Here is a 17,731-nt window from a genome sequence, read left to right on the forward strand (position 1 = left end):
AAAAGCCGGTTCTGTAATCAGCAGGAAATCATTATCACGTGCTTTCAGATGGAGCAGAATTTACTACACATAGCTGTAGTTCACTGACAAGATACGGGAAAAAAAAAAATAATAATTTGCAGACGATTTTATCGTGCAATTCTGAAATTGAAGAAATCGTTCGCGATAATGACAGCTGTTTGCATAGCTTCTCAGTGAACTACGGCTCTGTGAAGTAAATGCAGCTCCATCTGAAAGCATGTGAAAATACCACATTTAATAACATATTTTTACTACAAACTCACTTCATAACGTCAGTCGAGTGTTTGAAATAAATCCTTCTGTGAGATGATGTGGCTTCTTACACAGAATAAGGCACGCAACATATTTCATAGTATTTAAGCAGTGATAAAGGCATTGCATTATAAATATACTTTATTTTAATGAAAATTATAATAATAAGAACTCAGATTAACCGTATATTGCCGTAGTCGTGTGTTTATTAGTCACGTTGAATCAATGAAAGCAGTTGAATCTTCTGTTTATTCAGCTGCAGCGATTTTCTGGGTTTCTTCTGCGAGGCGTATTTGGAGTTTCAGCGAAAGAGTGCCCTCCGGCCTTCGGATGGAGATTTACTGCTGATCACAGAACCGTGCTTCACTGAAAGATACGCATGACAATCGCAGCTTCTGTCGAATCGCGATCTCAATTCCATTTTGATTTATCTTGCAGTCCTAGCCCCAAGTTTGTTTGTTGATCACAAAGTACAAAATAGATGAGGAAACTGAAGCCGGGTGTATTCAAAGCACCGCCATTACGGTCTAGAGTGCGTGGAATGGTGCGCTGTGATTGGTTAAGCGGGTATATCGCATTCTGCAGAAAAGGGAGATTGGCGTTGGTCGCAGCTTGGAAAAAAAGGGAGCAAACATGACAGAATAACTCAACGGATATTGCATTTTGTGCAAAATTTAAAATTTGACTTTTCAATACAATACTGATTTTGGCGGATTTTTATCGCTTTTTGGAACCAAACTCTTCATACATGTATAAAAATTATATATGTATATATAAATTACATATATAACTAATATTAATTATATATATATATATATAGCCTATCAACACCGCACCACCGGCGGTAGTTGGTCCATTAAAAAAAAATCTGCCACCGTCACAGCCCTAATAGATAGATAGATATAATTGTTTTGACAAACTTTACTTTTCTAGTTCTTTTTGCAAATTTCTGTGGTTTTACTGCATATAAATCTAATTAGAAGCCACTCAAAGGATCATGAAAGGAGTTTCTGCAAGTTCACAACTTCTGTGGACACAAATCTTTCTTACAGACCACATCTGAGCTCACCAAGAGAAAGAAAAGGGAAAACAGATGAACTCCAGCAACTTTGTAATGGTTTTAGAGGCAACGTGCCAGAGATCTAGAGGACAAAAGCAAAGCGAGCCTCATTTCAATGGACATTTAAACACTGCGGCTTACTAGAGGAAACAGAATCAGTCAAAGTCCAGCAATTAATTTCAGCCACAGCGTGAAGATCGCTAATCTCCCTAAACAGACGTCCCTAGGAGAATTCATTTCCAGTCTATACCCGAGCACACATATGACTTAGGAACTTCCGCTCTTCTCCGACTTTTGTAGTGCCAGGAGGGGGAGTTGAGAACACCTGGGCCCACCGGGCTCCTCCTTTGCAGAGGAAGAGCACAAAGAAACAGCTGAAGGAGTCTGAGCTTGTCACCAGAATTAACCGTCTTCAGAAGGGAGGAGCACAAACAAGGCTAGAGGTCTACGAACACATGAAGAGTCCTGGAAAGTGGGTAAAATAGCTTCAAATGAAAAGCTGCTCAGCTCATTCACTATCTCGGTTTTCTTCCTCTGTCCTCAATCTCCTTTTACCTGCCTGATCTGCCTGATTACGATCAAAACCGGTCGCACACTTCCTCCAACCCTTATCAACAAGAGACCATACAGTAAAGTGAGAGACTGTGTTAAAGAAAACACACAGGTATGCAAACATTTTTTTTTTTAAACTGAACTCTGAGACACCTTTTTATTATCCTAATAAAATAATTCACACCTATCTATCCATCCATCCATCTATCAGGTATAAATTGCCTATGAACTTTTAAAATAATTTTAACCTGAATTAACAATTCAAAAGTCCTGCAAGTCCAGGATAAAAAAAATAGGGACTGGTTGATACATTTCCTTCACTTTCCCTCCAAAAATCCTTTCATTCAAATGCAAACTTGTTTAATTAGCTTAAGAAGTGATTGACATTGGCAGTAGGAGCTTGACAATTGCATCAAAAGTTTTGTGGGTTTTGTTATGCTAAAATTCAACAAGGCCTTTTGTTGTTCACGTGTGTTGAATTAGCATTACATACAACAGATTTTACTCCATCACTTTCATATCGGAATACACACAAATTGAAAAAGGTTTAAAAACACCAGGATACAACTTATTACATTTGTATTAATACTACTAGAAAAACTCCAGAGACGAGGCTCTGACATTTGCAGTGATGCTTGCTGGCAGACATTTCCAACCTTACATAGTGACATGTCAGCAAATGAACCACTCGCTACTGACGTGACCTGAATAAATAAGTTCTTTTTTTTTCCCTCAAGAAACATTTAAGAACACCAAGCCCAAACTCCAAAGAGAAATAACATGACAGTCTGTTCTCAAAATTGCAATATAATAGCTTGTAATAACTCAACAGCAACTGCATACAAACAATGCAGGCCTGCCATTATTTAAGTCCTCCATAATGCCAAAATCAGAACATTTCATCCAAGAAGAAGTATATTTTGTTCCCTCACTCTTAACAATAAAGGTTCTTCAATGGTTCTTTGCACCAGCAAGTTCTTCACATTACAGCTTTTCAATTTGGTTTACTGTTCTCTAAAGCACCCATATATAAATGGTTTCCCACAGCACTAGAGAATTAAATTGTTTGTTGTGGAACTTATTAAAGGTTTTCCAATAGAATCAGGCTGTAAAACCTTTTTGGATCTAACAGGACTGGATTGAATTCATGTTGTTCTAACAATTTAGTAACACTATATTATAACTTTTAATACGAGTTCAATCCCCAACCATAAAAACGGCTTAACAGAACACGTTCATGAACATTCAAATGTAAATTAAGCAGTTCTTACTATTCGAATACACATTAACTGATTGTCTTGGCATTATTTATGCAAAGACTTCTCGATTAGAAGACTAGTCTAATCATCTTAAGCAATATTTGCGCTATAAAGTTAGTTGTAATGGGCTAAAAGACTAGTTTAAAAGAAACTAATCATCTTAAGGATTATTTTTGCATTAAAGTTATAGTTGGAATGAGTTAGAAGACTAGTTTAATACAAAAATGGACCTTGTAGCTGTTGGTAAATGTTTGGAATAAAGTTCTGAATAGAAGATAAACAAATATGAGTTAAGGCACAAAATATGACTCAATCCATCTGAACTAAACTATTCACACGGTTCTGCTTCCTTGCTCCAGAAATAACACACACCAAACCAGAGTTCAATCTCTCTCTAGGCGTGAATACAAACCAAGAAAACCAATAATGAGTACATGGTGCCAAAACTATACATATTTAAGCACAACGGCAATTTCTCACCAGCAACTGTCACAGGAAAGTTTTCAGCGATGCTTCTCTACAACACTATGAATCTATATGATATTAATCATTTGTGTCCAGGGTTTTTAAACAAAGATATTTCCATTTATACTTATTTTTGCTCATAAATAGTAGTTGATACATTTCATACAAAATTAAAAAGTGTTTAGGCTTTCTTTTATAATTTTTATGCATTTAGCATTTATTACCTTATGATAATCGCAAGACTATAATTTTACGAATTCATTTATTCCTCTGCAGGTCCATTTAAAATGAACTAGCTAATAGAGTGGAAAACTAGAAATGGTGACTAGTTAATGACAGTCAGACACAACATTCATACATCTACATTTTAACCTACAAAAATAAAGAAACTACCCATATAGTGCCCATTAGTTACTGTCTAACTTTCAAACTAATTACATGTTAAGCACTAGAAATATTTGTTTAGGTTATGAATGTTAAGTGTTTCCAAGAAAATCTAGCTCTTTATACTTGGGGGGGGTCTTTGAGCTGGCTGAGATTCTTTATTTTAATCAACTTCAGCAGTGTTTTTGTTGAAAGTGCAACGTTAGTTTATCCGTCAACTTGTCTGTAACACTATTCGGATAAAGGTCAGGTAAAACACCCGTCTTTAAAATGGTTTTAACAGTCAATTTAATAATTTTGCACTCTTTTTCACGCTATTTGACATCCGACACCACCGAGGCCTCCACAACACACAACCAGAGCCGTTTACAAGTCTTGTGAGCTTAAAACCCCCGACCAAACGTGTCGAATACGATCAAAAAAGTTGATTTTTTTTTTACTTTAACGCTTCAACTCAATTTCAAGAAGAGCACATCTCGGTTAACGAACCCACCGCAGACTATAGTTTCGTTCAAACCAGCTCAACTTTACGCAGACGTAACTCGCTCGAATTTGCTCTCAACTACTACAAGTTGCCTTTCTAAATATGTAAACTATCAAAAAAAAAAACACGCTCGTGCGAAACAAAACTAAATACGCCAAAGTTTCGCCAAAACCGAGCGTGCGCAAAGTTTGTTTCGCGCTCGTGCGTTTTACTTTGTATCACATAGTTCGCGGTGATAGGCTATAATGACTTCAACACCTCAGAGCCGTAGGGAATAACTCCACAAAAACTCTTTTACTCACCGCGAATCACCGTCAGACTACAACAAAGCAGCAGTTCCAGCAATAGTAAAACACCGGTCTTTAAAATGGTTTTAACAGTCAATTTAATAATTTTGCACTCTTTTTCACGCTATTTGACATCCGACACCACAGAGGCCTCCACAACACACAACCAGAGCCGTTTACAAGTCTTGTGAGCTTAAAACCCCCGATCAAACGTGTCGAATACGATCAAAAAAGTTGCTTTTTTTTTACTTTAACGCTTCAACTCAATTTCAAGAAGAGCACATCTCGGTTAACGAACCCACCGCAGACTATAGTTTCGTTCAAACCAGCTCAACTTTACGCAGACGTAACTCGCTCGAATTTGCTCTCAACTACTACAAGTTGCCTTTCTAAATATGTAAACTATCAAAAAAAAAAACACGCTCGTGCGAAACAAAACTAAATACGCCAAAGTTTCGCCAAAACCGAGCGTGCGCAAAGTTTGTTTCGCGCTCGTGCGTTTTACTTTGTATCACATAGTTCGCGGTGATAGGCTATAATGACTTCAACACCTCAGAGCCGTAGGGAATAACTCCACAAAAACTCTTTTACTCACCGCGAATCACCGTCAGACTACAACAAAGCAGCAGTTCCAGCAATAAAATCTCCATCGCAAGCGCTCCCTGCTTTAATTCCATAATCCCAGCTCCATTTCTTCGAGGTATTTGGTGTTAGGAGAAAGTTTGTAGTCCGTAGGTCGAGCAGTCGGACTTTTCTTCTTCTAGCGATAGTAGAGGAGGCACGAGGAGGGGAATGACTGATCGACGTCATCATGTGGGATTGTGCCTCTCAGCAGAGCGAGCAGAAGACGCAGTGTTTTGAAAAAGTAAAATAGCTTAGGCTACTACTGTAAATGGATAAGTGCATGGATACATGTGCAGTCAGCCGGTCATTATCGCAAAATAAATTTAACTTTTTTTATTTTAACACTGCAGTCTGTGGATCAAATTAGGCTATAGCCTATCTATCTATCTATCTATCTATCTATCTATCTATCTATCTATCTATCTATCTATCTATCTATCTATCTATCTATCTATCTATCTATCTATACAGTGTTGGGGGTAACGCATTACAAGTAACGTGAGTTACGTAATCAGATTACTAGATTCAAGTAACTAGTAAAGTAACGCATTACGTTTCAATTTACAAGAGAATATCTGAGTTACTTTTTCAAATAAGTAACGCAAGTTACTTTTTTTTTCCAATTTATTGATTGACAGCTCTCCTGTCCCGTGTATATATATATATATATATATATATATATATATATTTTTTATCAAGAGTAAATCTGTATTTTTTTTTTCTACTGGAGTTTTTATGTTGCATTTCGTTCATTATGTGTGTTACCATGATGGTGTTTTATGTTTATGTGTGTATACTCTTTCATTATGTTATTATTGGCTACACTTGTCGGAGAGGCCAATCATGATGAACTTTCAGTCATCATGTGGGCAGCCAAAGCTGTTATCAGTACATTTTACAGTAACAAACAGATTTTGAATCACTCAAGCAGGCTGGAATATTAACATTATAAGATTTATTGACATATATACAGTTAGGAGACGCCAAAAAATATAGTCAACCTACATCAACGCTGTCAAATAATGTTCGAAATGTCGAATTGCTTTTGTGTAACTGAGACACTAGGTTTGTGTCTATAAAGAAATTGGCTTTCAGAAATAAACCAACTCGGAAAGAAATGTTCACTGGAATAAAAAGTGTGACAACTTGGCCTGGTAATGTAAGCAGAGCAAACTGCCAATTCTGACATGTGCTGACTTTAAATCAGTGCATTTCACTTTTTATTATTTAGATTGAATAATGTACAATGCTTAATTGTGATGCTTTAAATCATAGGACCATCTATGGGTTGTCAATAGGGAAGGGTCTTGATTAAGGGGGCCCACTATAGCTTCACTATGGTATAGCATACTCATCAACCCCAGTGGAAGGTGAGAGACATGATATGACCATTGTAAAAGTTTCATTTCTGTTTTTTGTTTTTTAAAATAAGGGGGGGGGGGGATTCAAAGTTGTGTCATTTGACTGGAATGGAAATGAAGTTATGTTCTATATGTAATTTATGGTTAACACTAACAGTCTTCCTCTAAGACAGACTTCCACTAAGAACTTCTGTGGCTTTATATTCTGGTATTTCAGGGGATTTTTTTTAGTACAAGCAACCATCAATGTTTCATAATAATAAAAATCAGAAATATAAAACGAGACCAACATGATTAAAACATTAACATGCAGTAAGATTATAGAGCTGTAAAATGTGGTGTTGGGAGAACTTCATAAAACATATTGAGGTATCTGATTGCAGATTGTCAAAAAGGAGTTCTGAAACATTAGAAGACAAATGTGAGTTTAGTGTCTTTGAGAGTCTTTTTCTCAGGAGAACAATTTGAAAGGCAGGAGAGATAACTGAGATATTAGAGATCTCATTTAGTCTTGGGAGAACTTGATGAGACATATTTGAGTTCTCCAATAACAGATTGTCAAATGAGTTCTGACATATTAAGAGACAAATGTGAGATAGTGTCTTCTCAAGTCTATTTTCAAATAGAACAATCTGAAAAGCAGGAGAAATGACTGAGATATTAAAGAGATCTTATTTGGTCTTGAAAGAACTTGAGACATATTTGAGTTCTCTGATTGCAGATTGTCAAATATGAGTTCTGAAACATTACGATAGAAATGTGAGATTAGTGTTTTCTGGAGTCTTTCTCAGGAGAACAATCTGAAAAGCAGGAGAAATGATTGAGATATTAGACATCTCATTTGGTCTTCGGAGAACTTGATGAGACATATTTGAGTTCTCTGAATGCAGATTCTCAAATGTGAGTTTTAGTCACATTAGTGTCTTTTCTTCAGGAGAACCATCTGAGAAACTATCTGAGAGATATTAAAAAAGATATTACTTTGTTAGGGAGAGATAAAAGCTTTAATATGCATACAATCTGCTTTGTAAGTGAATGACAGATCAATTCTTCTTTGTACTTCAAAAAACATCAGCTTAAACATGCCACGCTTGGCACAGTATCTCCTGTTTGTTGATAGTCTGTTATGTTTCTTCATGCTCGTATGAAAGCTTATGTTATAAAAGAGTAAAATACAATATGCATACTCTTTTCGGCCTCTTTCATGAGTCCTGAGGTGCGGTAAACATCAAGGATCAAACTGAAACCCCTGGCGGAGTAAAAGCGCTCATTGGGCTGAATGGTAAAGTTCTGCAACCAACTCCAAATCTCCAAAGTGAAAGCATATGTGCGCGGTTCGTGCGTGTGAGCGAAGCAGGCAGTAATTCCCGGGCCTAGAGAAATATGCTGTAATGAAACCTGCCTTTACAGTCACCTGTGCAATATAGCTCTCGGCGTTCTCTTTGATCCGCCGAGCACTGTGCGCAAATAATAAAAAAAAAAACACTTTCTCCACTGCCCGTTGTTACTTTTGAATATTAGCCTTTGTATTAATGCATCCAAGATGTAATGCAAGACATATTTTGCACGTAACAGATGCCATCTGGAACAAGTCCTCTTAAAACAAAGGGTTTATAGAGGCATCATGTCAATGTGCTTTGCACTAACCCTGTTGCTTGCTACCTACTTCTCACTGGACATTCATAGTCAGGATTTCATAGTCGGCCTGAAGCCGTGGTGAAATATGTGTCTGCCACTTAGTTACACAACCAAGAAAAACAAGGATATTCTGTTGAAAGTTGTAGCAAATAAACGGCTAATAGCTAGTATCAATACCAAACCATCAAAACAAATGAGAGGTCCACTGTTTTGTTTGGAGAGCGAAGTTAACGTTTTTATTGGAAATTTGTCGGCATTGTTTCTGTTCTGGCAGGAAGTAGAAATCTAGGATGTCAAATGCCAAAAGAAAGCGAGAGATTGGGAAATTTTGAGGCCTGAGACAATTCCTTTGGAAATGACAGAAATGCAGCACTCAACAAGAAATGTGGTAATCATAGGTTGTGAAATTTAAAACAAATTTTTTTTTAGGTTAGATCAGGTCAGCAACTAGTTGCACAACCATCTGCAGAAGATAACAACGAACTCCAAACTCCGTCCTGTGCTTCTCTAATAAAATCCACATTTCACATAACTCCTGTTGTTTCCCCCCAAAACAAAACCGTCCCCTGGTGAGCTTGTTGTAAAGGTGTCGGCCCACCTTCCTCCCAACTCGTTATTTTCCTTCTTGCCAATTAAACTTCCAGACCTTTAAAATTAGATAATGTGCATCGCAGGTTTCCAAGGTGCAATTATTGGCTGACAGATGTGGCTTGTTTATGTGTGGCATCTTGTTTACTCCAAAGAGTGATTGATATGCACTACTCATAAAACACTTTGAAACCACGGGAAACCTGGGGCCCACTGGCTCCAAAAGGGAGGTGATGGACCCCTTGAACTTACACATCCTCTTCTGTTTGGTCATCAACAGGTTTTTTAAAAATGTTCCATGCTGATTTGGAATAACCATTGTAAATATGGTGAAATGTGTTAAAAAGAGCCGAGAGGACCAGCTAAAAGCATTAAGTTAGCCAAAACAATTCAATTATTTACTCAATAACGAATAACAATTACTCACACGACCCCAAATTGCAACTAAAATAGTTGAAAATACAACAAAAAAAGGAAATAACCATTTAAAATGTAACCTGGGAGGCATTGCGTTCATATGTTTTCAAATATCATAGCGACAACGAACTAACAAAATGTAAGCTGTGATGGCTGATTCACAAACAGGTTCTTTTTTAACGAGTACTTTAAAAAGACGAACCAAACAGTGCCCAAATCAGCTTGAATCAGACGCACAGATCTGTGAATCATTTGGAGTTGTTAGTGAGTTCATATCTGACTCCCTCACTGAACCGAGAATCATTTATCAGTTAGGCCAGGGGTCTGCAACCTTCAATGTCAAAAGAGCCATTTTGGCCCCTTTCCCACCGAATAAAATTCATGTGGAGCCACAACATATTTGATGCCCAAATAAAGATAACAAGGCATATAGCTAAAGTGTTATATTTAGTTATGTTACAGGGCATGGGGAGTAGCAATCATTTCATTAGTGAGGGGGACAGAAATGTCAAATCTAGTAATAATAATAATAGGCCTAATAATATATAATTATGTATGTCTAATCGACAAAAAAACCCGTTATCTCTTACTTTTAATTGGCTAAGAAATAAAATACACTGCTGGACAATAACCAATCATTTGTCTTCTATAATATTTTTGATATATATTTTAATGACAATTTTATGGTTATGATTGTATAATCAGTATAATAGTTTATATACTACAAACACCTTTTTCCATTTTTATCACAGAATAAGGCAGAAAATATATTTTATACTGTACTGGAATTAATGCTATGTCAATTACCACTGTATCATTCCTATAAAAGACTTGAAAAATAGGGGTGGGCTGATAGACGATGCCATTGTCCGATATTCATCACGATGCTGAGCTGACGACTATATTGTCTATTTTAATTTAAATCTAGATTTTTTCACATTGGCCCTTGAAAACCTCTACGTGAACACACTTGCCCGAGAAAAAGTGCATGGGAAGAGTTTAGTTTTTATTAAAAGTCGGGGGGACACCTCCCCCACGTACTGTACACCCATGCTACAGGGAGCCACCACAGAGGGATGCAAGAGCCGCGGGTTGCCGACCCCTGAGTCAGTCCTATGTCCGATTCAGCTGCGATCCACTCATTACTGTAAACTAATGTAGCAATATTTTACAAATATATTAGCTATTGTTTAGCAGAGGTCGTAAATTTGTCATTTGGCTCCTAAAGGTTTCTTTTTAGTTTTCATTTTTTCAGAGCCCTGTCACATTTGTTAATGTGCTAGTTAAATGCGGGGTGGGGGTTTAATAAATTAAGAGAAGTGAAACACATAGAATTTCCATGATGATGAAAGTTCAAATTTCTGTGGAAACCAGATGCACAGATTACCGTCAGCCTAGTCATGGATCAGAGTTAAGTAAACATCAAGTAGAGACACACGCAATAAAACAACACAAAGTAAGTGCAAAGTACGTTTTTTTCTTTATTATATATCTTTTTAACAGTGCAGCTATTAAGACTTACAAAATCAATTTGGCACATATCAAACTTCATACCTTCCTCTGATCTGTTCTTTGTTCTTGACACTAAATACACAATGGCTATTATTCCCTTTATCAGTTATTCCCTTGTTATTGGTTATTCCCTTGGCTTTACAATGTGCTTCTGTGCCACAATTCCTGGTTTGGCATTTATTCCTCACACACACACACATACAAAAAAAGGCAATTATTGCAGCCAACTCATCAGCTGCAGATGAAACACTGGACATGACAGATAAGACAAAACATTTCCATGTATTGCACTATGAATCCCTTATAAATGACATTCGTTGAACGAAGGATGAGGGCTAAGTTAATACTAAGGCTTCAGCCCCATGTGTCAAGAATTAAGTGGAAGCTAAATCTGCATAGAAACAAAAGATACACATCATACCAACTCACTTGAGCACCAGCTGGATTCTCGTATCTTGAAGTTGTACGGGGCTTTTGAGCATTTGAGTGCTACCAAGGGATCTTCTGTCAATCTGCTACCAACCTTTGAAAATGGAAATATACTGAAATGTAAATCACACAATCCCGGTCAGACCCCTGAACATACAAAAAAAGGCAATTATTGCAGCCAACTCATCAGCTGCAGATGAAACACTGGACATGACAGATAAGACAAAACATTTCCATGTATTGCACTATGAATCCCTTATAAATGACATTCGTTGAATGAAGGATGAGGGCTAAGTTAATACTAAGGCTTCAGCCCCATGTGTCAAGAATTAAGTGGAAGCTAAATCTGCATAGAAACAAAAGATACACATCATACCAACTCACTTGAGCACCAGCTGGATTCTCGTATCTTGAAGTTGTACGGGGCTTTTGAGCATTTGAGTGCTACCAAGGGATCTTCTGTCAATCTGCTACCAACCTTTGAAAATGGAAATATACTGAAATGTAAATCACACAATCCCGGTCAGACCCCTGAATCGGAGTACATTCCATTGATGAGGTAGTCGACCCGAGTGTAGTCCTTCCGCTTGTAACTCTCGTATGCTTGTTTGAGAATCAGTGCCACTGTGACCACGAAGAAGAGGAGGCCAAACAGAAGAACGGCCAACAAGGAGCTTGTGTTCAACAGGTGGCTGGTCAAAGGGTCTCTGGCCACCTCAATCATAACTTGGTCCCCTTTGGGAATGTCCTTAGGCAGTGCAGACACCACTACTGAGGGGCTCAATGAGGTTTTTGACATGGTCTGTGATGGCTTCTTCTGATCTGATGATGCTGCAGAAGTTTGGATCAGTTTTGTGGAAGGAGTGAATGAAGGTGTTGTAGGCACTGATGGTGAGATGCAGGCGGACATATTGGCCCCTGATGGTGACGGTGAAGACGACTGTTTTGGAATTATGGTTTGTGCAACTGTTGTAGTGGTGGTGGTTGTGCTGGTAGATGTTGGAGAGGGTTTAGGGCTGGTTGTGGTTGGTTTAGGTGTAGTTGTGGTGGTGGACGTCACGGCTGGTGTTGTCGGAATGGTTGCGGTGATCGCTGGTTTTGCCACTGCATCAGTTGTGGCGGCTTTCTCTGTTGGAGTTGTCTGCAGGTTGGTGGTCGTTATAGTTGTAAAGTTGATTTGTAAAGTGGCCAGATCTGTGGTAGTGGAAGTCATGGAGATCGAGATGTTAGGTTCAGTTGGCAAAGGTTTTGTTACATTAGGTGAAGAGCTGGTGCCAGCAGACTGATGGGGAAGCGCTGATTTATCAGTCTGACTTTTTCCCACATGGATGGAGTCTGCAAAAACAAAGTTTGGGTTGGTAAATGTGGCCGGATCTGTGGTAGTGGAAGTCCTGGAGATCGAGACGTTAGGTTCGGTTGGCAAAGGTTGTGATCCATTAGATGAAGAGCTGGTGCCAGCAGACTGATAGGGAAGCGCTGATTTATCAGTCTGATTTTTGCCCACATGGATGGAGTCTGCAAAAACAAAGTTTGGGTTGGTAAATGGTGACATCTATCTGATATTCTGGAACCCGTTATTGCACTAATGTCACAATTTACTGTTTTGTATTAGTGTGACAAATAATTGTAAGAGGTAAAGTTAATGAATGAAACAAATACAAACATGTGCAAGAGATGAAAAATTATATTATTTAAGTACAAACACAAAAAAAAAAAATGCAGGCAAACTGAGGAGAGGTATTACCATTTGTGATCACACCAAGTTCCACTAACAAGTCGTTGAAATTTGTGACATTTTCACAAGAAAAATTCTGGGTATTATTCGGGCAGCTGATCAGAAAACACACAGATCGTTTTGTATTAACAATAGCCTTCCAACAGACTTCACCTTCAGGACCTGAAAAATAAAGAACAAAGGAATCAACAGGATGTTCTCTTAAAATTAAAAAAAAAAAATCAAATATTGTTACTTGAAAAACCTTGTTTGTAGTGAATTTCGATGGACTTCAAAACCACATAAGATTGTTGAATAGACACAGTTGCTAATGAATCAGAATTGTGAATGTGAGTTGCAGACCAAATTAACTGTGGTGAGCTAAAAGGAACCATTCAAATCTGATTCACAAATAAATGACTCTTATGAGCAAGTTCTGAATGAGTCATTTAAAAAGGTAGATAAGTCAAGTTTAAATCAATCTGAATCCTGACAAAATAGGGGGTAAAGTTACTGAACAAAACTAAATTGAATACAAATATATTCACAAGAAATTAAAAATTCAAGGTACAAACATATATTACACCAATATTACGTCAATTTGGACATACAATACAAAAAGATTATGAGCCATCATCAATTTCCAATCCATAAATCATCAAATTGCAAAACTGGACACTTTGTGCAACCATAACCCAAATTTAAGAGAACAAATAGCCTAACCCAAACTTGAGTTTCTAAATTCCCAATATATTTTACAGCTCACTCTAAAATATGAAATAAAATGAACAGTGCAACCTGTGACTCGTCAACCTCGGTTGTTTTCATTGGGACAGAGATGTTCCCCGAATGCTCATTACTGGATGTCAAACTGTATATCCTGAGCTCTGCAGTCTTCGGGAACGAGCCACATCTGGGAGGAAAAACAGGCCTTGCCGCACCTCTCTTTGATCCCCTACCAGCAGCCATGTGTGCATTAGGTACAGCACACCTCAACCTCCACATCCGTCTCCACTCTTTCCCTTATTCCCACTTCCCTTGATTACTTAACCAGGTGGCTGCAGCACGGCAGGACCAACGGGGCTATAAAGAATTTGCTTGCGCTGGCACTGCAGAATGCTCCAAAATGCCCCCATTTCCCTTTTTGGACCTTGCCAACAGACAATCATCCAGTGTTTAAAAGCTCCAGGTGAATCAATAATCAACCTCGGTGAAGTGAAAACATCCGGTTGAATCAGCGTCGACACACTAAATCGAGAGGCCAGCTGCATCGTGTGCATTTTTTTTCCTTTTAAACACTTCTCCAGCTGTTTGAAGCAGAAAACGCATGAAACCAAAGGCGAAAGGAGAGCGGTGTGAAATAGTACAGGACCAGGCCCGATTTTTGCAGTCGCCACAGGTTGCCCTGTAGTACGTTTAGTCTTTGACGTGTCCAAAACACACCGTTCCCTGCAGTGGGATGCTTATGTATTTATAGCTCGCCATCATTCCAAACATTTCAGACTTCCAGATGGCGATGGTGATTCTGACCTTGCTTTCCATCTCCGTACAGTTAACGTGATGGAAACTCAATACCAACAACATACGTGCGTGTTATCAGGCGGGGGCAGGGCCAGTCGCTCTACCCCCGAACACAAAGCCAGCCTCGGGGTCATTTCAGCTGCCTGCGTGTTTACAGAGGTGGCGAGATTATGTAGAAGTGCAACGTGTGTGGTCAAAGCAAGAGGGGGAAAAAAAGTGATTTAATTAGAAAAAGAGCATGTCTTGACGAAGACTGTAGAAGGGTACAGCCCGCTGAAGCAGCGCCTGGCGCATAAGCAGAACAGCCAGCCCAGGCCTCCCTTTCATCTTAAATGGGAAACACATGGCTTTCTTTGAAAGTGCACGTCCTTCAAGGGAAAAACGTGATGCATAAAAGACAACACACAACATATGGCTTTACTTTACATATTATAAAAAAAAAAAATTAAAAAAAAAGATATTCCGCAGGTACCCTGTTTTATCTCTGAAGGTAGCATGCAGATTGCATTTCATTCTCAAGCCCTCAAAGAAACAAAGAAAAGGAAAAACAGGCTGGTTTAACTCTTGGAAATAGTGGAAAATAATCAAACAATTCTGTTTGTGCAGGGTTCAACAATAAGGGTGGCCTGTGTGAGAGAGTTGCAGGCCAGTTGATGGAACTGTCAAGACATGCACATACTTCATTTTTCAAACTTAAAAGGATTGTTTATTTAAAAAAAAAAAAAAAAAAAGTGTCATCATTTACCCAGACTCATGTCATTCCAAAACATGTATAACACTTTGAACAAAGACTCAGTGGGTTTTCTTTTTTTTTTGTCCATACAATTAAAGTAAATGGGGTCCAATGATGTTTGGTTCTTCAATATACGTGTATATATACAGTGGGTACGGAAAGTATTCAGACCCCCTTAAATTTTTCACTCTTTGTTATATTGCAGCCATTTGCTCAAATCATTTAAGTTAATTTTTTTTCCTCATTAATGTACACACAGCACCCCATGTTGACAGAAAAACACAGAATTGTTGAAATTTTTGCATTTATTAAAAAAGAAAAACTGAAATTTCACATTGTAAACAAGATGCGATTAATCATTTGACAGCACTAGTTCTGAATGACATGAGGGGGAATAAATTAAGACCATTTTTATTTTTGGGTGAACTATCCCTTTAAAAATGTTTTAATTAAAATTAAAAAATCAAATAAAATTAAAATCAATCTGATGTATTGAATATTGCCAAATTCTGCTGATGAAGATAACACAATTTATCAAGATGACTTGCTTAGACAAGGTTGTGTGCGAAAAAATGTATCCATGTAATATTATATATTTATTGCATTGTATATTACAATATATAAAATATAAACAATTTATGCAATGGCCGCATCGTATTTTGCATAATATAATTATTAATATTTCAATAGTTTTTTGTTTTAAAACAGATTGACATTAAATGACAAATATAAATAAAAACTAGTGCTGTCAAACGATTAAATCGCATTCAAAATAAAGGTTTTGGTTTACATAATGTGTGTACATTTATTTTTTATCAATTTGCACTGGCTACCAATAGCTGCTCGCATAAAATAAAAAGGCATTAATGCTTGCCTACAAAACCACCACTGGCTCTGCACCACTTTACCTAAATTCATTACTTCAGACTTATGTGCCCTCTAGAAGGTGTTCTGCAAGTGAACGTCGCTTTATTGTGCCATCCCAAAGAGGCACAAAATCACTCTTTAAATCACAGACTTTTAAATGAAATGTTCCCACCTCAATCCGAGCAGCTGAGTCCTTAGCCATCTTCAAGAATCGGCTAAAAACACATCTCTTCCATCTTTTTTTGACCCTCTAACTCTAGCACTCTCTATTCTAATTATATTCTAAAAAAAAAAAAAAAAAAAACCTTGTCCCTTAGACTTGCACTATTCATTTACTGCTTGTTTCAACAAAAAAAAAAACTAGCTTTTCTAATCTTTTTGTATTGTATCCATTTGTTTTTCTTATTATTTATAATACAATAAACAAAAGCAAAAAAGGCCTCTAACACTAGCTTGGTTTATTCTTTTTCTATTCAATCGGTTTTCTTTTTATTTATTATATAATAAAAAAAACAAAAAAACAACTTGCTACGTGTACCGCGTTAAGCTAACGGAGACTTGTTATAGCACTTGCATATCATTGCTCTTTTGTTGATTTTGATTGCTTCCATTGTCCTCATTTGTAAGTCGCTTTGGATAAATGTATTATGCATATACAAATACACACATGCATGCACATTTAAGGAAAATGTTACGTTTATATATTAAAATAATTATATGAATATATACATGTAAATCATTTCAAAATATATACTGTATGTGTGCATTCATAAAAACAAACATACAGCACACACACACATTTATTATGCAAACAAAAACTTTTATTTTAGATGCGATTAATCGTTTGACATCACTAATAAAAACCTATTAGTAAATATAAAAATATATAACATATACACATGTAAATCATTTCAAAATATATACTGTATGTGTGCATTCATAAAAACAAACATACAGCACACACACATTTATTATGCAAACAAAAACTTTTATTTTAGATGCGATTAATCGTTTGACATCACTAATAAAAACCTATTAGTAAATATAAAAATATATGAGAAAATGATGTTCTTCACACACCAAAACACTTTAATATTTTGGCATGGCAAACATCTGTCAGAGTAGTAGCCTTAAAGGGTTAGTTCACCCAAAACATTAGGCTGCGTTTTACTCACCCCCGAGGCATCCTAGGTGTATATGACTTTCTTCTTTCAGACGAATCCAGTCGGAGGTATATTAAAAATTGTCTTTGATCTTTCAAGTTGTTTAATGCCACTCAGCAGGTGTTGCATTGCTTCAGTCCAAAAGAACTTAAAAAAAAAAAAGGTGTCTCACACGGCTCAATAAGACCTTCTGTAACGAATCGATGCGTTTTTGTAAGAAAAATGTCCATATTCAAAACGTGATAATCACTTTAATCTAGCTTGCGCTCACTGTTGTACACGGAAGCAGTTCCGGGAGGATGACGTATGAGGTCAGCGCTGCGCCAGTGAGTCTCGTGAAAACCAATGTTTGTTAACAGGAGCAAAGGAAGCAAAGTTTCCTTACTTTAGCAAAGGAAAA

The 17,731-nt window shown here is 37.3% G+C and overlaps 2 protein-coding genes across 5 annotated transcripts in view; both read right to left on the reverse strand.

The window, feature by feature from the left end:
- lrp5 (low density lipoprotein receptor-related protein 5) overlaps positions 1–5,526 on the reverse strand; it is a 75,946-nt gene extending 70,420 nt beyond the window's left edge. Inside the window, exon 1 of the mRNA XM_016267522.1 lies at positions 5,360–5,526. Coding sequence (XP_016123008.1) covers positions 5,360–5,441 — 82 coding nt within the window. The 5' untranslated portion in view covers positions 5,442–5,526. The remainder of the gene's footprint in view (positions 1–5,359) is intronic.
- Positions 5,527–11,486: 5,960 nt separating this feature from the next.
- The window catches only part of cunh11orf24 (chromosome unknown C11orf24 homolog), a 15,092-nt gene continuing 8,847 nt past the window's right edge, over positions 11,487–17,731 (reverse strand). The window contains exons 4-6 of one of the 4 annotated variants that reach the window (XM_016267476.1): positions 13,078–13,230; positions 12,698–12,848; positions 11,487–12,517 (exon numbers count right to left, since the gene is read on the reverse strand). In XM_016267476.1, coding sequence (XP_016122962.1) covers positions 11,857–12,517; positions 12,698–12,848; positions 13,078–13,230 — 965 coding nt within the window. In that variant the 3' untranslated portion in view covers positions 11,487–11,856. Of the gene's footprint in view, positions 12,849–13,077; positions 13,231–17,731 lie in introns of all 4 variants that reach the window. The other 3 variants (XM_016267477.1, XM_016267475.1, XM_016267478.1) reach the window with 3 other exon arrangements.

Source organism: Sinocyclocheilus grahami, unplaced genomic scaffold (assembly GCF_001515645.1).
Source record: "Sinocyclocheilus grahami isolate Dianchi unplaced genomic scaffold, SAMN03320097.WGS_v1.1 scaffold38.1, whole genome shotgun sequence".
Taxonomy (NCBI): domain Eukaryota; kingdom Metazoa; phylum Chordata; class Actinopteri; order Cypriniformes; family Cyprinidae; genus Sinocyclocheilus; species Sinocyclocheilus grahami.